The sequence below is a fragment of the Elgaria multicarinata genome, chromosome 2 (assembly GCF_023053635.1).
Source record: "Elgaria multicarinata webbii isolate HBS135686 ecotype San Diego chromosome 2, rElgMul1.1.pri, whole genome shotgun sequence".
Classification (NCBI taxonomy): Eukaryota; Metazoa; Chordata; class Lepidosauria; order Squamata; family Anguidae; genus Elgaria; species Elgaria multicarinata.
The window spans coordinates 178,679,900-178,703,013 of NC_086172.1; the positions used below are offsets into that span (position 1 = coordinate 178,679,900).

The 23,114-nt window shown below is 47.7% G+C and overlaps 1 protein-coding gene across 1 annotated transcript in view; it reads left to right on the plus strand.

The window, feature by feature from the left end:
- The window catches only part of FRMD6 (FERM domain containing 6), a 157,642-nt gene that overhangs the window by 102,046 nt on the left and 32,482 nt on the right, over positions 1–23,114 (plus strand). Inside the window, exons 3-5 of the mRNA XM_063118167.1 lie at positions 15,744–15,994; positions 20,593–20,683; positions 22,795–22,874. Coding sequence (XP_062974237.1) covers positions 15,896–15,994; positions 20,593–20,683; positions 22,795–22,874 — 270 coding nt within the window. The 5' untranslated portion in view covers positions 15,744–15,895. The remainder of the gene's footprint in view (positions 1–15,743; positions 15,995–20,592; positions 20,684–22,794; positions 22,875–23,114) is intronic.

Here is a 23,114-nt window from a genome sequence, read left to right on the forward strand (position 1 = left end):
TCTTTCAGTCCCACCTTCTTCACAGGCGCGCTTGGTGGGAACGTGGGAGAGGGCCTTCTCGGTGGCTGCTCCGGTGCTCTGGAACTCTCTTCCCAGGGAAGCTAGGCTGGCTCCCTCCTTGATGGGCTTTCGGAAGCAGGCTAAAACTTTTTTGTTCAAGCAGGCCTTTGGAGAATAATCCAGCCCTCCATCTATGATAATGTCTTATAATTTTGTTGTGTATTTTTTAATTGTTTATGGTTTTGTTTCCTTCCCCCCCCCCAATGTATATTTTAAACTTTGTAAGGCCGCCTTGAGGGCCAGCATTGGGCAAAAGGCGGGATAATAATAATAATAATAATAATAATAATAATAATAATAATGATGATAATAATGATAATAATAGATGGACCCTTGGTCTGATCCAGCAGGGCTCTTGTTGTGTTCTTATGTTTTTAAACGCCCCCTCTCTGTATACATAAGTCGTTGGGAATTTAGTGAGCTAAAAGGTGGGTGTCAGGGTGGCACTTATGCATTGCCCAAAAAAGCATGCTTTGCACAATATTTGCATGCGCAAGTTTGGAAATAATTGCTGTCCTTTAAATGGAAGTCTGATACATCTCACCATCGTGGTGACGATGGTGACCTGTGAAATGGCAAAGGGGGGGTGGGGAGGCAAGGCAGATTTGGTGGATAGATGCCATTCAGCCAACTGTTAAGGAACAGGATGGAGGCTCTTTACTGGAACGTGCCTGCCTGAGAAGACGTCCGACCCAGTGCAGTGCTCCAGGACTCACAACAACAACACTTTTAAATCCTGGGGAAACAAAGTTCCTAAATTTAACTAAAAGCAGGAAGCAAAGGGCAACTTTTGGCACCAGGGATGTTTGCATCAGTCATTGTGGTCTCTGTGTCCTTACCAGATTCCTCTGTAATCCCCCGGGGATCAGGCAAACCTTTTTTCCATGGAGAAGCGCAAAATGTTCTGTGCCGTGTGTGTGGCCATGGGAAGGACAGCTTCTCCTTAGCAAAATGAATCTGAGCAACTCGCAACAGCGCAAAGCGGGGAAGGCCAGCAGACTTTCCGATTCTGTCATGGCTTCTGTTGCGCGGAAGCCTAGACGGAATGGGAGCGAGGGCGAAAGAGCAAGTAACGTTCTTCAAGGTTGTTGCAGGCGGTGCTTGAGCAGGAGGGGGGAGGCCGGGTCTTTGGACCGCATCGTTTAAGAGTGGGCCATGGTAAAACGTAGATCTTAGAATCAAACGGGAGAGGGCACACTCAGAAGAAACGACACCTAGCAGCAAATCAATCACAGTCTTGAAGATTCCCACGTTAGTTTTGCACCACTGGCCTTAGAGAAGCAGGTCTCCAGAAACTGGGTCATTCTTTAATGTGTCTTTGGGGCTGAGCCATGTGATGGGTAAAGCGTGCGCCAGCTGCATTTTCTGTGCCAGCCGCGCTAGTCTCAGTTCAAAGATCTGCTCCAGCCTTCTCCAACTTGGTGCCCTCCAGATGTGTTGGACTGCAACTCCCATCATTTCCAAGCTGGGAATGATGGGAGTTGCAGCCTAACACATCTGGAGGTCACCGGATTGGGGAAGGCTGCATGCAATGGAAGGCCTGGGGACTTTAGTACAGGAACACAAATTGCTTCCAACCCCAGGGTACCGCTGCTGCCTCCCAAAGCAGGGAGTCCACTTCAGAGGGGCACCCTCTTGCCATTCTGTGTTGCCAGTTGCCAAAATTAAGCTTACGGTCTCTATGGGCTGACTGGCGACCATAAGAACATAAGACCCCGGGGTCAATCTAGTCCAGCATTCTGTTCACACAGGGGCCAGCCAGCTTGCCTTGTTGGGAAACTCATGAACAGGAAACCATGCCCGTGTTCCCCAGCAACTGATGTACTTCGGCATACAGCCTCTGATATTAGAGGTGACATATAGCCATCAGGACTAGTAGCCATTGATAGCCTTCTCCTCCATGAATTTGTCCAAGTTTGTGTACCCCGAGACATAGATCTACAAATTGACTGGACCATGTATTGCTGAGAAGGAGCAATGTCCAAGTTTGTGTACCCCGAGACATAGATCTACAAATTGACTGGACCATGTATTGCTGAGAAGGAGCAATGTCCAAGTTTGTGTACCCCGAGACATAGATCTACAAATTGACTGGACCATGTATTGCTGAGAAGGAGCAATGTCCAAGTTTGTGTACCCCGAGACATAGATCTACAAATTGACTGGACCATGTATTGCTGAGAAGGAGCAATGTCCAAGTTTGTGTACCCCGAGACATAGATCTACAAATTGACTGGACCATGTATTGCTGAGAAGGAGCAATGTCCAAGTTTGTGTACCCCGAGACATAGATCTACAAATTGACTGGACCATGTATTGCTGAGAAGGAGCAATGTCCAAGTTTGTGTACCCCGAGACATAGATCTACAAATTGACTGGACCATGTATTGCTGAGAAGGAGCAATGTCCAAGTTTGTGTACCCCGAGACATAGATCTGCAAATTGACTGGACCATGTATTGCTGAGTAAGAGGAAGGAGCACCCGAGCTCAGGCAGCAAAGCATGTCATAGAATCATAAAATTGGAAGGGGCCTACAAGGCCATCGAGTCCAACCCCCTTCTCAATGCAGGAATCAATGTACATGGGGTTCCCTGGTAGTCGCCCTTTCAGAAACTGACCAGGCCTAGACCCACTTAGCTTCATCAAGGTTCCAGCATCCCATGCCATCACACCAGATAAGCTGTTGATCCTTTGCTGGTGCAGGGTCCCAGGTCAACGAGGCTGAGAGACACCCCTGGTAGAGTCCTTGGGGAAACACTGCCAGGCGAAGTATACAATACTGGGTTGGATTGACCAATATTCTGGCTCTCTGGAATGCTGCTTCCCATGTTCCAGGCTGGAACAAAATGTTCTAATCCAGCATGGCTACAAATGTAGGAACTGCTATCTCCTAGAGTCTTCTGCTATTGTTTTCTTTGTGTAACAATGATGTAATTGGGTTATTATAGTTAGGTTACGAGTCCTTGTTAGAATGGGGACCATGGGCACTAATCTCTCACTGCAGGCCTGTGGAGACGTTTCTTAATAAGGAGTGATCCCATGATGGGCGTCATCATTTGGGTCTTTTGTGCATCCACAGCTTTGCAGGAGAGAAAACTACGTTTGAGGCATGGCTTTGTAAATGTATTGGGCTGGGAACAAGCTGTAGGGCAGGGTTCCCTGGTCCTTTCCAGATGCGTTGGACCTGGCTGGTAAAGTCTGGTCTACAGTATGTAACAATGGCCGATGGACTGTTGCTGTAAGGAATGGTGAAATGTCCGCCTGCATGTCTCTTGTTTCCCGGGTAGCAGTTTGACGGAAAGGGTCTTTGCAAAGGCCCAGCGATCATCCTCTAATCGGAGATAAAGGCCTTGACGTCCCACTTCCCATTTCCTAGGCCTGAGCTTTGCTTCAGACTCGGAAAAAGCACTCAGGTCTTTTTCCGAGTCTTTTTCCAATACAGCATGTCTCCGCTGAAGATGCCGCACCCAAACCCGGTTGTTTCAGTCCTCTTTTTGTGATCTGCCCCTCTTTTGATTCATTAATTCCTAATTACCTAATTACAATTCTTCCGTATTAACTAGAGCTCGTGGATCTCATTCAGCGCTTTTGATCCGTTGATGTCGAAATGAAAAGCTGGGAACGTGTAATTAAAGGACTTGTGGGCTGCGGCAAATCACCCAGATTATCTGCTTCTGCAGTCTTTAAGGTGCTGAGAACCGTAGTAGAAAAGCATACTGCGTCATGTGCAGATGCAGGGGAAAGAATTCTCCTGGGTGTGAGACCACTCTCTGCATCTAGAAAGTCAGCACATTGTGGAGAAGGATTCAGACTTCGCCTTCTCCCTTATGAGCTAGCTCTCAGAGTGCAAGGGGGGTCAGATGGGCAGGGGCTAACCAGCGAAGAGTACAACACATCTCTGCGGAGGAGTTCTTGCACTTTGCACCAAGGTTAAATCTGTCAATTTCAGGTTTTCTCAGTTTCTAATTTTGTGTGGATTTTTCTTAAAACTGCAGGCACTTTTGCCTCATACATACATTTTTGCCAGCTGCTTTCCTCATATAAAGCATCTGAACGTTATTTCCGTAAATTCAGGCATTTTAAAATGAGTTTTCCCCAATTTATGCATTGTTTTGATTGGAGAACTCCTTTGTAAAATTCGGGAAAATGCGGATTTTGAAAGCTAACTGAATTTTAGTGTAGTCTGAAAGTGTGGAATTGAATTAGACAGGAAAATCCTACAGCATGCAGCATTCCCCAGCCAGCCATGCCGACTGAAGAATACTGGGAGTGTAGGACTTTTTTCTGTCTAGACATGCGCACAATTGCGCCCTTAAAACCACTCCTTCCGGTAAGAGTTGTAACACCTCTATATTGGAACATATGACTTCGTCGCACACAGAAACTACAACTAAAAAAGCTGTTATAAAAGTACTTTGGGGGGAACCATGAGGGCAAAACGACGTCAGGACAACAACTTGGGGAGCGCATCATGTGCCTCCAGCATGCGCCAGATGGTACAGGATCAGGATTAAATGCTATGATAAATGGGCTACTGGTTGGTCACTGCCAATTCAGACCCCTTCAGTGTATATGTGGAGTTAGGCGTTTTGGGGTGGGTGCAGTGTGAATCACTTTATGCGCACTTACATGGAACTTCATGCGCCATCCAGGTGCCTGAATCTTGAGACTGCTGCCAGGTCGCCAGAGTTAAGAATGACACTTTCATCATTTTGTTTTGCCTTCTGGATTAGTTCGCGCACAAAGTGGAATCTACGAGTCATTCGGCAATAAAACCCAGCGTGATGCTTTTCCTCTAACCCAGCCTTCCTCAACCTGGGGCGCTCCAGATGTGTTGGACTACAACTCCCAGAATGCCCCAGCCAGCTGCTGGGGCATTCTGGGAGATGCAGTCCAACACATCTGGAGCGCCCCAGGTTGAGGAAGGCTGCTCTAACCTGACTGCATCAGGCAGGCAGTCGGCAGGAGCTCTGTCAGCGGTGGACGGTTATTATTATTATTATTATTATTATTATTATTATTATTATTATTTATTTATATAGCACCGCGACCCAGCCTTGTTCATCACCAGATCCAGGCGATGCGCTATCGGTAGCTCCTGCCTCTCCTCCTTAGATGCTCCATATCTTAATTAAAGCCGGGACAACGCTGGTTCAATACCGGGCACTTCTGTTTGCTGTGATGCTGGTTCCTTTAGGTTTGCAGCTAGCGCTGCATAGCTTATGGAACTCACTACCACAAGATGTAGTGACGGCTACCAATCTGGATGGCTTCAAAAGGCAGTTGGATAAATTCCTGGAGGCAAAGGCTATCCATGGCTACTAGCCCTGATGGTTGGGTGCTATCTCCAGTATTCGAGGCGATAAGCTTGTGTGCACCAGTTGCTGGGGAACATGGGCGGAAGGGTGCTGTTGCACCATGTCCTGCTTGTTCATCCCTGGCTGATGGCTGGTTGGCCCCTGTGTGAACAGAGTGCTGGGCTAGATGGACCCTTGGTCTGATCCAGCATCAGGGCAATTCTTATGTTCTTATCCCTGCATTGTTTTAAGCGGGTGATGAACTGGTGGCTCTCTGGAAGTTGTGTGAGTAACCTTCCCATCCTCTCTGATCATTGGCTGGGAGCTGATGGGAGCTGCAGTTCAGTATCTGGAAGGCCAAAGTCCCCCATCCCCAATTTAGACCCTGGGCTGGGTTGTACCCTATTTTATTTTTTTAAGAAGGCTTTGTTGTTCCAAGGGCCAAATTGCAAAATAGGTGAGGTCTGAGGGGCCACATTTGTGAATTATTACCATGTGAAGCCGACTCAGAAGTAAGCAGGACCAGATCACTCAGCAGCATTTTCAGATAGCATCCCAAATGCCAAGCCTCTGTATGCCTACTCACAAGCAAGCAAGGCTCCTGCCTGCAAAAATGCATGCCTGTGCAGCAGCCCGATTCTTTGCAGGGTAGTTAAAGGTGAATTGCCTTTAAAGACCTTCTTCTCTCCGATCAGTTTGCAGGCCGGATGAAGAATGCTTGGGGGCCGCTGGTTCCCCGGCCCAGTTTTAAGAGGTGGCAAATTTGGAGTTGGCCAATAAATTGAAGGGCTAGTGACATAGGTACCTCCTACTGGCTGGCTCTGTTGAGGCAGGCGCAAAGGCCCCGTTAACCCTTTCCTTCCTGCCTATGGTAGGGTCCTTATCCATGCAAGCGACGCCCTGCCCTGCACAAACGGAGACCCCAGGTTGCCTATCTGGGGGCGTGCCTATCGGAGCGTGTTCAGAGGAGGGCAGCCAAGATGATCAGGGATCTGGAAACAAAACCCTATGAAAAGAAACTGGAAGAACTGGGCAGGTTTAGCCTGGAGAAGAGGAAATGGAGGGGAGACATGAGAGCACTCTTCAAATACTTCAAAGGTTGTCACACAGAGGAGGGCCAGGATCTCTTCTCGATCCCCCCAGAGTGCAGGACACGGAATAACGGGCTCAAGTGACAGGAAGCCAGATTCCAGCTGGACATCAGGAAAAACTTCCTGACTGTTAGAGCAGTGCGACAATGGAATCAGTTACCTAGGGAGGTGGTGGGCTCTCCCACCCTAGAGGCCTTCAAGAGGCAGCTGGACAACCCTCTGTCAGGGATGCTTTAGGGTGGATTCCTGCACTGCGCAGGGGGTTGGACTCGATGGCCTTGTAGGCCCCTTCCAACTCTGCTATTCTATGATTCTGTGATCTCCCAGGGCAGTTCCGCAAAGCCGGGCTCCCTTTCCGGACACAGCAGAAATCGCTGGCCTAGGATTTAGCACAGAGCTGAGGGGGAGAACTTGGCTGCATAGGCTGGCCTATGTGTGAAGGAATCAAAGATTTCTTTGTGGAAATGAGAAGCAGATGGTTGAAAAGAATTTTCCCTGACTCCAGCACTTTTCTCTCCCCCCTCCCTCTCTTGGGTCTGCAGTACTAGAAATGCACCGAATGACACTGATTTTGTTGGTGCTTAAACCGGCAGGCCTCCCCTTTATCGGGGACATTTTCAAGCAAGCAGAACTCATGCGCGCTGTTGTGATGTACTGCCATTCAAACCCGCCCCAGCAAAAAGCACCTAAGGGTATAGGGTTTTTTTCAACGGAGGCTGGAAGGTAGCGTGTGTGTGTGTGTGTGTGTGTGTGTGTGTGTGTGTGTGTGTGTGTATGTATTTTATGCACTTATGTGCAAACTTTCAGTTGCAGCACAAAGAGCTGAGATATTCCTGAAGCGGATAGCTCAGGCCAGGCAACACTGCTGGTACTTAAAGGTTCTGTCTAAAGAATAAATGCTTAGACGAACTGCTAAAGTAACAACATTTCTGAGTGTATTGAAAAGCAAGCCCAAGAGTTATAAAAAATTCCGGCATTTTCACACAGTATGCAAGAGAGGCGTAAGCATCCCAGTGGCAAATGCGGTTCAGCGTAAGCCGGTGAAAAGTGATGCACGTTGGGGCAAAAAAAATCCCAGTTTCAAGTATAACCCGATGGGGTCTGAGCTAGCAGTGACCGACGAAGGAAGAGATCTTGGGGTTGTGGTGGACAGATGGATGTGTACAGAGTGCACTGTGTGAACAGAGTGCTGGATTAGATGGATCCTCAGTCTGAAGTGCGTCGGAGCACTTCTTTATGTTTCTAATGGGGAACCCGCGGCCTGATGTGCTCAATGGGGGTCCCCTTAGCACAGCCTTCCTCAACCTGGGGCGCTCCAGATGTGTTGGACTGCATCTCCCAGAATGCCCCAGCCACTGGCTGGGGCATTCTGGGAGTTGTAGTCCAACACATCTGGAGCGCCCCAGGTTGAGGAAGGCTGCCTTAGCAGCTTTTTCCTCCCCCTGGTGCCGTGGAGGGAAAAACTCTTATGTTTGATCATCACCCCATAAGTTCTTTCCTCTGCTCAGCACTGAAAAGTGTTCCCTTTTTCAGTGGTTAGCAGGGGACAGCACATTCCGCTGGTCCCTGCCCACCGGAACTTACAAACCTAGTTTTGAGAACAAGGGAAATGCAGTAAAGGCAAGGGAAAAAGCCAGCGTCTCACAGAATTGTATTTCTCACGGTGAAATGAACATGGGACCACCTTGTGCATCCCCCCCCAACACACACACACAGAAACCCCCCCACACACACACACGCACATGAGTTTCTAGACCCGCAGCAGGCGAAATGGTCCTAAACGGATTCCTATCCCAGGCTCGGGTACGACACGGAGTTGATTTCCCCCGAACACCTTGGGTGATTTGGGTTGGGCTCTGGATTCTCGTGTCAAGTTGCCGGCATTTCTTTAACGCAGAGGTGGCGCCTCCCTCGTTGCCCGAGACGCCTCCCTGTCTCCCACCTGCCTTTTCCGCAGCTGCCTCTATTTTTAACTTGCCCAAATTGAAGGTTGGCTTAAGCTGATCAGACATGACGGGGACACAGCCCGAGGTGCTACAACTGCAGGTCTTTGGCAGGCAGCGGTGACGGCTCCTGGCCCACCCTCCTCTCCTGCCACACCTTTCTCCCTTCCTTCTTTAAAAACCCATGCACACAAATGTTCAGAGAACCCTCGCTGCTTTGCTCAACTCCCTTAGGAACACACAGGACACCGCCTGCCTCCAGGTCCAGCTACTGGGACTCCTTAGCCCACCATTGCCCATAGGTAGCAGCTCTTCTGTAACAAGGGTAATGGAGGCTTTCCCCTGTGTGCCCCAGTTGCTGGGGAACACAGAATCATAAAATAGTAGAGTTGGAAGGGGCCTCTAAGGCCATCGAGTCCACCCCCCTGCTCAATACAGGAATCCACCTTAAAGCATCCCTGATGGATGGCTGTCCAACTGCCTCTTGAAGGCCTCTAGTGTGGGAGAGCCCACAATCTCCCTCGGTAACTGATTCCATTGTCGTACTGCTCTAACAGTCAGGACGTTTTTCCTGATGTCCAGCTGGAATCTGGCTTCCTGTAACTTGAACCTGTTATTCCGTATCCTGCACTCCGGGAGAATCGAGAAGAGACCCGGCCTACCTCTGTGTGACAACCTTTTAAGTATTTGAAGAGTGCTATCGTGTCTCCCCTCAGTCTTCTCTTCTCCAGGCTAAACATGCCCAGTTCTTTCAGTCTCTCTTCATAGGGCTGTTTCCAGACCCCTGATCATCCTGGTTGCCCCCCTCTGAACATGCTCCAGTTTGTCTGCGTCCTTCTTGAAGTGTGGTGCCCAGAACTGGACGCAATACTCTAGATGAGGCCTAACCAGGGCCGAATAGAGGGTGGGAGGGTGCTGTTGCAGCATGTCCTGCCTTGTTGGTCCCTGGCCAATGGCTGGTTGGCTACTGTGTGAACAGAGTGTTGGACTAGAATCATAGAATCATAGAGCTGGAAGGGGCCTACAAGGCCATCGAGTCCAACCCCCTGCTCAATGCAGGACTCCACCCTAAAGCATCCCTGACAGATGGCTGTCCAGCTGCCTCTTGAAGGCCTCTAGTGTGGGCAAGCCCACAACCTCCCTAGGTAACTGATTCCATTGTCGTACTGCTCTACTAGATGGACCCTTGGTCTGATCTTATGTTCTCATCACGTCCTACCTGCTCCTTTGAACTAGTGATGCCAGCTGGGATCTCGGGCATGCAAAATAGGTGCTGCTCATGAGCCGGGATCCTTTCAGTTATTCCATGTTTTCGTTTTTCAATCGGACCCGGGGTCTGGGCTGATAGAAGGCAGCCGTCGGCTTTGCCCATCCCTCTCTCCCCATGGGTGCACATCGGTGCGGATTTTTGGAGGATGTGGAAGGTCTATAACTTGCACACGTGAAGGAATGACTCCTTTAGCTCCGTTTCAGGCCCACACCGACCCCCTGAGAGTACCGAAGGGGGAGGCCCTGCTGTGTTGGGGTGGAGTAGGGGACGACGACTGTAGCGTCACATCAGAGCACATGGCTTGCAGGTCCAACTCCCGGCCACTCCGATTAAAAGGATCCAGTCCTACAGTTTGCATCATTGGGGCCGTGTTTTTCAGGCTGCCCTGATTGTACAAACTGCAGCAGCAGCCTGAAGAGCCCCAACATGGAGATGCCAGCTCTCTCTCTCTCTCTCGCTCTCAGGTGACTGAAGCTGTTGTTATTGCAGGATGCGGAAGGAATTGAGGAAAAGCGAAGCAGGAACCATTGGGTGACCTGGGGAACTGTGGGCCAGCTGAGTTTGATTCTGGGACCTGAGGTTCGAGCCTTCTGCTGCAGCATAACATGAAAGGGTCTCTCTCTCTCTCTCTCCCCCTCTCCTGCATACATACATACACAGAGAGAGAGAGAGAGAGAGAGAGAGAGAGAGAGTGTAAATGCTTTGCAGATGTGACAACACAGAACGGTTTTTGAGAGCCACATCACACGAGTGCAGGATTTGCCGAGCTGCGTTGCAGACCAGAAAGAAGATTCTCTTTGCCTTCAGGGCCGCTCGCGAGAGATGAATCGCCGTCTTTTCTCTCGGTATCGCCTTCATGTGGTATTGATCAAGCGCTGCTTTGCCGCCATCAGGAGTGCGCGGAACACATGTTGCGAAGGCATTTCTTGTGGAGGCTGGCCTTGCCTACAAAACGGGATCTTCTCCCACCCCCACCCACCCCCTTTACACTCTCTCTCTCTCTCTCTCTCTGTGGACAGCTGTAATACTTTTATCAGGGACCCAATGCAATGGGATGTGTAAAAGCGGGGAGACGGCACCACGGAGCAGGTTTACATTCTCAAATGTGAATGATCAGTGATTCATTTTTAAAAAAAACAACAAGGAACAAGTCAACCATGAACCCAGGTTTCAGGCCTGTTCGGAAACTTTGGGAAGGGCTTTGACTGTTTTCTGCTTTTCTTCACAAACCCATATAATTTGGGTTTATATAATTTGGTACTGAGCAACGGGAGTCGTTATCCTGACATTCTCCAGTTTCAATGCTTTAAAGCAGCCTTCCTCAACCTGGGGCGCTCCAGATGTGTTGGACTGCATCTCCCAGAATGCCCCAGCCAGCTGGCTGGGGCATTCTGGGAGTTGTAGTCCAACACATCTGGAGCGCCCCAGGTTGAGGAAGGCTGCTTTAAAGGAACTCAAGTTTCTAGGTCTTGTGACTGCAAAGATTCTCTCTCCCCCTCTCCCCAAAGCTTATCCTGCCTTTGTTTACGGGGGTGGGTGGGTGGGGTTACATTTAAACCCAAAGGTGATTGGGAAGAGTGTTGAAGACCCACCCCCAGGACACTTATTAATATGAATCCTTAATAACGATCTGAAGGCAATAATATCTTTCATCCATGGACAGTGTTGGCCATCTGGCCATTCTCTACAGACCCCAGGCTCAAAAACCTTGATTTCCAAGGCAGAACAGAAAGGGGAATGATTGTGGAATACTTTATATTCTGTTTTATCATGTTGTGAACTGGCCAGAGAACTTTGGCTATGCAGGAGAGGGCCTTCTCGGGGGCTGCTCCAAGGCTCTGGGAACTCCCTTCCCAGGGAGGCCAGACTAGCTCCTTCCTTGCTATGTTTCTGGCGGCAGGCAAAATGTTTTTGTTCGGGACAGCCTTTAGGAATAATCAGGACCTCTGTTAATGTGCTGGGTTTTGTATTATCATTTGTCTTTTTTTTTTTTTTTTTTGAAAAAAAAAAGTTTTAATATGACAGCTGGTTTAATTCTATATTTTTAACTTTCATATATTACTTTTTCTATGTTTTAATTGTATATGTTTTAATTTTGTAAAGCCACCTTGAGTCCCAGTATTGGGGAACAGGCAGAAATAATAATAATAATAATAATAATAATAATAATAATAATAATAATAATAATAATAATAATAGAAATTCAATAAGGGCACAATCTTCGCATGTTTAATCAGGAAAAAAAGTCCTACAATTCCCAGTATCCCCCAGCCAGCTCTGGGAATTGTAGGACTTTTTTTTCTGTGTAAATATGCATAGGATTGCATCCAAAATAAATGAACGTTCTCTGAAAATTTCCAAGCTCCTTACTTTGCAAGTATTCTGAGAGCAAGGTTCCCCAAAGGAAGGCAACACAGCAGAAAAGGGCCCAGTTGGGAGTCGTGCCCAGAACAGGGTATGAAAGCATGGAAATAGCCATTGCTAGATCATCCATAATAGTTGAATAGAACCTCCATGCGTAGGCGCAGTGTACCTCTGAATACTACTTGCTGAGGACAAATTATTATTATTATTATTATTATTATTATTATTATTATTATTTATTTATTTATTTATATAGCACCATCAATGTACATGGTGCTGTACAGATTACACAGTAAATAGCAAGACCCTGCCGCATAGGCTTACAATCTAATAAGCCAATAAGCACTGGCTGGGGCATTCTGGGAGTTGTAGTCCAACACATCTGGAGCGCCCCAGGTTGAGGAAGGCCGGTCTAGTCCAGCACTCTGTTCACACAGTGGCCAACCAGCCGTCGGCCAGGGATGAACAAGCAGGACATGGCGTCTCCTTCCCGAGGTCATAGCAGTGTCTACGGCCTTGGGAGGGGTACTCCGAACCGTCCTGTGTTACCCGGGACACTCTCCCAGGGACCGTAGGATGGCTCTCTTAAGATATTTATGTGCACAGTCCTCCAGGCACGCTAAAATTAGTATGTAAACAGTTCTCAGTGCCTACATTTTTTTCCTCAGCACTTAAATAATGTAAGGGAAACGTCTGCTGCTATGGAGTTGCCGCGTCTTAAAATATTTACAAGTGTTCCGGTAAAGCTAATTTCCAAGGAAAGCTTTGAATTTGTTTGAATATAAGCCATAAACCCGCTCAGATTACAGAACAGGCAGATTCATTGGGGAGCAGAGGGTCGTGCTCCAGGTATGGATTAAGACCGGCATTTCTGCCAAGAAAAAGGTGGGACGTTTTTTCAATGCAATCAAGAGGTGTGCCAAGTAGCTAGTCATAGAATCATAGAATAGCAGAGTTGGAAGGGGCCTGCAAGGCCATCGAGTCCAACCCCCTGCTCAATGCAGGGATCCACCCTACAGCATCCCTGACAGATGGTTTTCCAGCTGCCTCTTGAAGGCCTCTAGTGTGGGAGAGCCCACAACCTCCCTTGGTAACTGGTTCCATTGCCGTACTGCTCTAACAGTCAGGAAGTTTTTCCTGATGTCCAGCCAGAATCTGGCTTCCTTTAACTTGAGCCCGTTATTCCATGTCCTGCACTCTGGTCGATGCGGCCGCCAGTGGAGGCTGGTGGCTCTGAGGTCAGTGGGGTGGTGAATCCTCTCCAGGTTTCAGTCAGAACTCTAAAAGAGCTAGTGAAGATCCAGAGTTCCTTTGTAGTTCTTACTGAAATCTGGAGTGGCGTTTGCCGTGGCTGCCGTGTTTTGAAAGTTGTGCTAGCAGGGGGCTGAGTTTTCCCCCTCTGAACATGCTCTCTTCTGGACTGGCCGGGCTGGAGGGGCTTTCCTGCTTAGAGATGGAGGGGGAGGGTCGCTTCAGCATCCACGTAAGACCTCCTGCGGGGCTTTCAGGAAAGGCGTTTCCAATAGCAAAGCAAAACGTGCAGTTTTCGGTAAAGGACAAGGAGGTAATAACCCGACAGGATGCTAAGCCAGCTGGGGAATGCACGCTCAATATAAAGGTGCCTTTATTCACATTTGTGGCAACGTTAGAAAGTGGGGGTGGGTGGAATTTTTTTTTAAAAAGCTGTGATCGGTTGTGACAAATTCCAGAGGGCTTGTAGCAGAAATAAGAGCCTGGTGGCGCAAGCAAAGACATGCAGGTTTACTGTGACATCAGCTCTTGTAGGCTGGAACCATAATAATAATAATAATAACAACAACAACAACAACAACAACAACGTTTCTTACCCACCTCTCTGTCTGGATCAAGGCAGGGAACAACAAGTATAAAATACATAAAACTGAATTAAAAACATAGTATACGTTATTAAAACATCCTAAAAACATCCAAAAATTCCACTGGATAGGCCTGCCAGAAGAGATCAGTCTTTATAGCTTTCTTAAATGCTAAAAGACTATTAAGTTGACAAGTCTCCTCCGGCAGGCTGTTCCACAGTCTGGGAGCGGCAGAAGAGAAGGTCCCTTGGGTAAGGGTTGTCAGCCTAGTTTTGGCTGACTGGAGTAGATTCTTCCCAGAGGACCTGAGTGTGCGGGGCGGATTGTACGGGAGAAGGCGATGCCGCAGGTAGCCTGGACCCAAACCATGGAGGGCTTTAAAAGTGATAACCAACACTTTATACTTCGCCCTGGCGTTGCACCTAACAAAGTGTGCTTTTTCCCCATGAAAACGGATGCCACGAACATTAACTGAGCCCCAAGACCCTTTGGCAGTATTTGCTGGGTGTTCTTTCATTGTTGTTGTTTATTCGTTCAGTCGCTTCCGACTCTTCGTGACTTCATGGACCAGCCCACGCCAGAGCTTTCTGTCGGCCGTCGCCACCCCTAGCTCCCCAAGGTCGAGTCTGTCACCTCCAGAATATCATCCATCCATCTTGCCCTTGGTCGGCCCCTCTTCCTTGTGCCTTCCACTTTCCCTAGCATCAGCCTCTTCTCCAGAGTATCCTGTCTTCTCATTATGTGGCCAAAATACTTCAGTTTTGCCTTTAATACCAATCCCTCAAGTGAGCAGTCTGGCTTTATTTCCTGGAGTATGGACTGGTTGGATCTTCTTGCAGTCCAAGGCACTCTCAGAATTTTCCTCCAGCACCACAGTTCAAAAGCATCTATCTGCCTTCGCTCAGCTTTCCTTATGGTCCAGCTCTCACAGCCATAGGTTACTACAGGGAATACAATTTATTTAACTATGCGGACCTTTGTTGTCAGTGTGGTGTCTCTGCTCTTAACTATTTTATCAAGATTTGTCATTGCTCTCCTCCCAAGAAGTAAACGTCTTCTGATTTCCTGGCTGCAGTCAGCGTCTGCAGTAATCTTTGCGCCCACAAATACAAAGTCTGTCACTGCCTCCACGTTTTCCCATAGAATCATAGAATAGCAGAGTTGGAAGGGGCCTACAAGGCCATCGAGTCCAATCCCCTGCTCAATGCAGGAATCCACCCTAAAGCATCCCTGACAGATGGCTGCCCAGCTGCCTCTTGAAGGCCTCTAGTGTGGGAGAGCCCACAACCTCCCTAGGTAACTGATTCCATTGTCGTACTGCTCTAACAGTCAGGAAGTTTTTCCTGATGTCCAGCTGGAATCTGGCTTCCTTTAACTTGAGCCCGTTATTCCGTGTCCTGCACTCTGGGATGATCGAGAAGAGATCCTGGCCCTCTTCTGTTTCTGTCCACTACCCCCTTGGCCTCCATATTAGGGTTAGGTACATTTAAATAAATTGGGGGTGGGGTAGGATGGGTGGGGGGAAAGGCTTCTGTTTAGTCAACACTTCAAACACAACTTCTGGTTCCATTGGAAACTCGAGGAGACGTGTTGTTTGAGGCGACTTTGAGTGTTGGCAACTGCGAAAGGCATGGAATTCTGTAGGAAGGGGGCCACCACACTGAAGGCTCTCCTCTGGGTGGACTCCAATTGGGCTATAGGTCCATGTGGAACCACCAGGAGAACCACTCAGTTGACCTCAGTGACCGGGCAGATTGGTTAGAAGGCGCTCTCTCAGGTATCCCGATCTGAAGTTGTTTAGGGCTTTGTACAGTAGTACCCAAACTTCTCCCACCTTTGGTCCTTAGCATCTAATGTTCTCTGTGCTTCTCTTTCTTCCCAGCGATGGTCCCCGTGCGGAGAGATGCCCAGATGTCCTGCCTGCTACGTGGGTGATGAAGAGGAGCAGCTGGCCGCTGAGTGCTCTGACTACGAGGTTCCCACCCGGTCTTGGAGCGGCTCACTAACACGTCCACGGGGAGGGCCCGGAACACAATGAACAAACTGAACTTCCACAATAACAGAGTCATGCAGGACAGACGCAGCGTTTGTATTTTCCTCCCCAATGACGATTCCCTCAACATCATTATAAATGTGAGTGAGCTGGCACAAAAAGGGGTGCTTCCTTCCCCCCCCCCCCCCACATACACACACCGGGCTTGTCACAAACAGGAGCCCTTTGTGCCCTGCTCTCTGGTTTTGCTTTCCAGAACCTTGATAAAATGAACCTTGCTTCAGCCTCACCTTGATCTTTCGGGGGAATTTCCACCGCTTATTTATTATTGCATTTATATCCTGCCTTTTTTCCTCCAAGGAACCCAAGGCGGCGTACGTAATCCTACTCCTCTCCATGTTATCCTCACAACAACAACCCTGTGAGGTGGGTTGGGCTGAGAGTCTGTGACTGGCCCAAAGTCACCCAGTGGGTTTCCATGGCCGAATGGGGACTAGAACCCAGATCTCCCAACTCCCAGTCCAACACTTTAGGCCAGCCTTCCTCAACCTGGGGCGCTCCAGATGTGTTGGACTACAACTCCCAGAATGCCCCAGCCAGAATGCCCCAGCCAGCTGGCTGGGGCATTCTGGGAGATGCAGTCCAACACATCTGGAGCGCCCCAGGTTGAGGAAGGCTGCTTTAGGCACTACGCCACACTGGCTGTTCCACTTGTCTAGAAACCCAAGGCGTTGCAGCTTGGTTGTCTTCCTTGAGTTGTCTAAATCCTTACAGGCTCACCTTCCAGCTCTATAAGAACTAAAAACTTGCTATAAGACTAGAAACATGCTTTAAACCAGGGGTTCCTAAACTTTTTCAGGTCACCTCCCCCTTGGTTCCACAAACTCGTGCCCAGCGCCCCCTACCCTACCCTATTATTCAGGATAGCGGTTTTCAACGACCCACTAAGGAAGATAATAACAATAAAATTCAAAACAGTAACAATTAATTGAATATTTATTCAAAATCCAGTTATATTTTTTTAGTTTATTCAATTAAACTTAATTGATGAACTTGATCCAGTGATATCCTCTTTTCAAAGTCTGATAGTCATTTAGCAAGGATATTAACTAGGGTAGAATACCTCACTATTCTGTAAATTCTTAATGCGATGGATGGGCTTGATGAAGTGACACCAGTTTCCCAATGTCTGGTCTAAAGTCATAGAATCATAGAATAGCAGAGTTGGAAGGGGCCTACAAGGCCATCGAGTCCAACCCCCTGCTCAATGCAGGAATCCTCCCTACAGTCACTTAACATGAGTCTTAAATCACCACGTTTAGTGATCTGGAGTCGATTTCTTTGCTTGGAGAGAAGTAGGCAGACCACACTAAAACCACGTTCCACCAAATATGACGTTGGAAATTCAACCAGGAGCTTCTGAACCATTCTCCATAGTGCAGGATAGCGACCAGAAATTTCCTTCTGTAACCAAAACTCCTGGTGTGGAAAAGACCACCTCGAGCGCCCCCCCCCCCCCCGCTGCACCCTTGCCTCTTAACACCCCCTATGAAATCCCACCGCCCCCAAGGGGGCAGTACCGCCCACTTTGGGAACCGCTGCTTTAAACACACACGCATACAGAGAGTGAGAGAGAGATTTTCAGAGTGCCAAATGTTGTGTTTATATAGAACTCTAGAAAAACACAGGGCAGCACTACACTCTATATGGAGTTCCTTAGTTGTTTGTGATGGCTTTATTATTACTATTTATTTATTTATTTATTTATATAGCACCATCAATGTACATGGTGCTGTACAGAGTAAAACAATAAAATAGCAAGACCCTGACGCATAGGCTTACATTCTAATAAAATCATAATAAAACAGTAAGGAGGGGAAGAGAATGCACCAAACAGGCACAGGGTAGAGTAAAACTAGTTGTGGAAGTCACCTTACCCTGAGCCAGACCCTGGGAACATCTAGCCCAGTATTGTCAACACGGACTGGCAGCAACAGCTCCCCAGGGTTTCAAGCAGGAGTTTTTCCAGCCCTACCTGGAGAAACTGCCGGGGATGGAACTTTGGATCTTCTGCAGGCAAAGCGAGGGCTCTGACGCTCTGATCTATGGGCCTTCCCAAATGGAGCTACTGCATGGAAGAATATTTTCCTTGCCGGCCATTTGACCAGCCTCTCCAAGCTCCCTGAAAAAGTTATGTTATACTTTAAGGGACAGAAAAGCAGCCGGGCTTAGAATCATAGAATCATAGAATAGTCGAGTTGGAAGGGGCCTCTAAGGCCATCGAGTCCAACCCCCTGCTCAATGCAGGAATCCACCCTAAAGCATCCCTGACAGGTGGTTGTCCAGCTGCCTCTTGAAGGCCTCTAGTGTGGGAGAGACCACAACCTCCCTAGGTAACTGGTTCCATTATTGATTGCTGATACAATTTTGGGTGGATGAACAGCTAGAAAGAGAGCTCAAGTTACAGGAAGCCAGATTCTGGCTGGACATCAGGAAAAACCTCCTGACTGTTAGAGCAGTACGACAATGGAACCAGTGACCTAGGGAGGTCGTGGGCTCTCCCACACTAGAAGCCTTCAAGAGGCAGCTGGACAACCACCTGTCGGGGATGCTTTAGGGTGGATTCCTGCATTGAGCAGGGGGTTGGACTCGATGGCCTTGTAGGCCCCTTCCAACTCCACTATTCTATGATTCTATGAAAAGATTATAAACAACTCAGCTCCTCCCCTTGTGTTGGCTGGGGATGATGGGGGTTGTAGTCCCAACACATCTGAAGGGCGCCGGGTTGGGGCCGGCCAGTTTAAAACTTTACCTTTTATTACCTTGACTAGGGCATTCCCCCACTCGTGTGTGTGTGTGTTTGTGTGTGTGTGTGTGTGTGTGTGTGAAAGTTGCTTATGCTGCTGTTCCTTTCCTCCTTCTATTAAATGTGTCTTGGTGCCTTCGTGACAAGGCGAGGGATTCTTACAGTATCAAGAGAGCCAAGCTGGAAATTAGAATATGTCGCAGTGGATCTGCATATTTTATTTTCACGCTGTTAACATAATTGCCACAAAACTGGTAGATGACGAAGCCTCACAGCAGAGAGCAAATTCTCTCTCTCTCTCTCTCTCTCTCTCTCTCTCCTTTCAGAATTGCTTCAGTCTTGCGTGGTTCAGACTCCTAAATTGAGCCCTTAAAATTGCAAAAGATTTAAAGATTTGGCGACCACTTGGGCAGGATTGGTTTTTTAGTTTGCCTTCGATTTCCTGGCCAAAAATGAAAATTGGGATTCTATGTATCCTTGCCTGGAGTCCTTTTCTGTCTTTGGTGCGGGGAACGATGCCATGGTTGACTGCTGCTGTAACATTTCCCGTAACCATGGTTAAGATACTGGAAGTGCCCACTCGGGATTGCACGGTTCCCTCCCCTCCCTTTGCTAGAGCCAAATCCTTTGCACGTTATTTGAGCTCGCCGTGAGCTGCTTTTTTGTGACCAGGGAGCGCAGTGCCAAGTCTACAATCAGGGCTTACGCACCCACGACACACACATAGACGCTGTTCAGATGACACGCTAAGCCACAACGGTTAAACATTTTGAGCTAAACATTATGGCTTAGCGTGTCATGTGAACCATGACTTAGCATGTCGAGAGAACCATTCCTAAGCATGGTGGCTACATACCCATGGTTTAAACACACTCACTAACCATTTGCTGCAAAAGGGTTAACGACCTAACCATGGCTTGTTGTCTGAACAGGTCCATAGTTAGGTCATTTTAAACATCACTGCAGCTGGACAAGAAATGACCTTCAGTGGAAGGTCTGTGCATTTCACGGCATCATAGAATCATAGAACAGTAGAGTTGGAAGGGGCCTATAAGGCCATCGAGTCCAACCCCCTGCTCAATGCAGGAATTAAAGCACACTTTTGCCTTAGTCCACACCCACCTCTGACATGTGCCCCCCATTAGGAGTTTTTTCAGCTCGTCAACGTGCTGTCCACCTCATTCCACAGGATGTAGTCACAGAATCATAGAATAGTAGAGTTGGAAGGGGCCTACAAGGCCATCAAGTCCAACCCCCTGCTCAATGCAGGAATCCACCTTAAAGCATCCCTGACAGATGGTTGTCCAGCTGCCTCTTGAAGGCCTCTAGGGTGGGAGAGCCCACAACCTCCCTAGGTCATTGGTTCCATTGTCGTACTGCTCGAACAGTCAGGAAGTGTTTCCTGATGTCCAGCCAGAATCTGGCTTCCTGTCCCTTGAGCCCGTTGTGCCATGCAATTGTTGAGAATTTAGTCTTAGGTGCAGAGTTTGGAATTCTGGGGTTCTCTGTTTGTGTGTGTGTGTGTGTGTATTAAATACACTGTCTCTAACTCTTGAGAGAATCTGGGCAATGCTTGAGGCCATTTCAGAAGCGTAGATCAAAGTGGGAGGTCGCTAAGCAGGATATCCGGGGTCAGGTTTGGGGCTTCAGTGCCCCATGGCCCTTCTCAGGAGGAGCACAAATTATGCAAAGTAATGTAAAATCTTTACATTCTTAAAGATTATAATCCATGTAGGTAATAGTTTGTAGTTTATTTACGCAAATGGAGCTGACGGTACTACATACTTTTGATCTTGTTTGGCTGTGACTGTTATGCCTGCCTAACTTGAAACTGGAACAGCGTTTCTGCCCCATCTCTGCAGAAATTGCTCCTAAAATAATCCCAGAGTGTTCTGCTTTGCTCTTCCACACACCCCCACCCTCCCTCTGCAGGTTAAAATATTATGCCACGAGTTACTTGTCCAGGTGTGTGACCTGCTTCGGCTGAAAGACCGCCACCTCTTCGGGCTCAGCGTCATACAGAGTAAGTCCGAGCCGAGCAGCTCAGCTTCGCCCTGCCGCCCGTGGTGTTTCCGGCCGCTGTGGAACCACGTCACCTTGAGCTGGGCCAGTGCTGGTTTGGCATCACATTTCCGTCCCTAAGGTCCTGCAGTGAGAGCCGATGGCAACACAACGCAACGGACGCGGCAGGGACCCTGTTCAGACGACACGCTAAGCCACGGTGGTTAGGCACTTTGAGCTAAACACAATGACTTCGTGGCCCCATTCAGAAGACACCTTAAACCGTGGCTTTAACCATGGTGGTTAAGCCAGAAAGCCAGGCTGTGTTCAGAAGACACCTTTAACCATGGTGGTTAAGCCGGAAGGCCGGGCTGTGTTCAGAAGACCCCTTAAACCATGGCTTTAACTACAGTGAATAAAGCAAAAAACCTTATTCACCCTGGTTAAAGCCATGGTTTAACTTGTCTTCTGAATGGGGCTTCTCTTCCCCTTCTTATTGTTTTATTATGATTCTATTAGAATGTAAGCCTATGCGGCAGGGTTTTGCTATTTTATTGTTTTACTCTGTACAGCGCCATGTACACTGATGGTGCTATATAAATTAATAATAATAATAATAATAATAATAATAATAATAATAATAATAATAATAATAATGATGCCATAATTTAAGGTGTCTTCTGAACAGGCCCGGAAGTTAGTCCAGCTGAGCTAAACGTAATGACTTAGTGTGTCGTGTGGACCATTCCTAACCATGGTGGCTACATAACCATGGTTTAAACATGCTCAGTAACTATTTGCTGCAAGAAGCCCCCGCCTCTTTTGCCTTTAGCCACACCCACCACTGGAATCCCACCCCACCCCAGGGAGCTTCTCTGAAATTGAACCCGTCTCTTGGGCTTGAAGAGGTTTCCTAGCCCTGCCTTGGATTAACAGAGGCATTTCCACCTTGTTTCTTCAGTTGTTCACATCAACATCACATAACCTTGCAGTTTTTGCAAATTATTATTATTATTATTATTTATTTATTTATCTATATAGCGCCATCAATGTACATGGTGCCGTACAGAGTAAAACAGTAAATAGCAAGACCCTGCCGCATAGGCTTACATTCTAATAAAATCATAATAAAACAATAAGGAGGGGAAGAGAATGCAAACAGGCACAGGGTAGGGTAAACAGGCACTGAGTAGGGTAAAACTAACAGTATAAAGTCAGAACAAAATCAAGTTTTAAAAGCTTTAGGAAAAAGAAAAGTTTTTAGCAAACCAATACATTCATTTTTTTTCATACATGGGCAAGCTGTGCTAAATGAATAAGGGCACAATCTTATGCAAGGTTCGACAGGGTTGCAGGGGGTGGGGAGGGAGCCCTACAATTCCCATCATTCCCTAGCCAGCCATGCAGGGGAATGCTGGGAGTTGTAGGACATTTTCCTGTCTAAATATGTATTTTTATTTATTAAAATATTTATATCCCGCCCTATATCACAAGGATCTCAGGGCGGGGTACAGATAAAATCATAAATATAAAATAGAACAATAAAAATACAATTCTAAAACAAATTAAACCAATAATGTGTTAAAACCAATATGAAGTTTTAAAACAGTAAAATCCTTTTAAAACAAGACAGTGTGCAGGCTGGTGGATTTAGCTCTCAAAGGCTTTGTTAAAAAGCCGTGTCTTAACCTGGCGCCGAAATGAAGCCAGTGCTGACACCAGTCAGGCCTCCTGGGGGGAGGGCGTTCCACAGCCGGGGTGCCACCACAGAGAAAGCCCTCTCCCATGTCCCACCATAGCGTAGGACTCGCGTTAGTGGGGCACAGAGAAGGGCTCCTCCAACAGATCTCAGGTCTCGGGCAGGCAGATATAGGGAGAGACACTCCCTCAAGTATCGAGGTCCCAAATATGCATAGGGTTCCGCCCTAAATTATAAATTAATAATAATAATAATAATGTAAATATCCTAAAGAAGAACTTGTGATGGAATTCTCTCTTCTTTTCCCAGCAGAATCCGCTAATCTAGTTCGCAAAGGCAGCTTTTAAAATGTAGCTGCCCTGAGCTTTATAAAAAAGGAATGTCAGAAAACGTTTTGCTGTCTAATCCGGTCTTCTGGTTCCTTTCCATGGCAGACAATGAGCACGTGTACATGGAGTTATCCCAGAAGCTGTACAAGTACTGTCCAAAGGAATGGAAGAAGGAAGCAAGCAAGGTAGGCGTGCCCTTCTAGTTTCACCTCTATGGTCAAGAAGGACTGGACCTAGAAGGCAGCTATCATCTTTCCCCACGTGACTTGTTTTATTTTGGGGACCTATGGGCACATTTGGGAATTTGAAAAACTGCTGTGGGCACCATCACAAAATGGCCCCCATGGAGGAGATGGCTAGTGGGGTGTATGCATTCTTCTATTTGAAGTTACTCTGTTTCAGGGATCTGCAGCCTTTTGGGATCT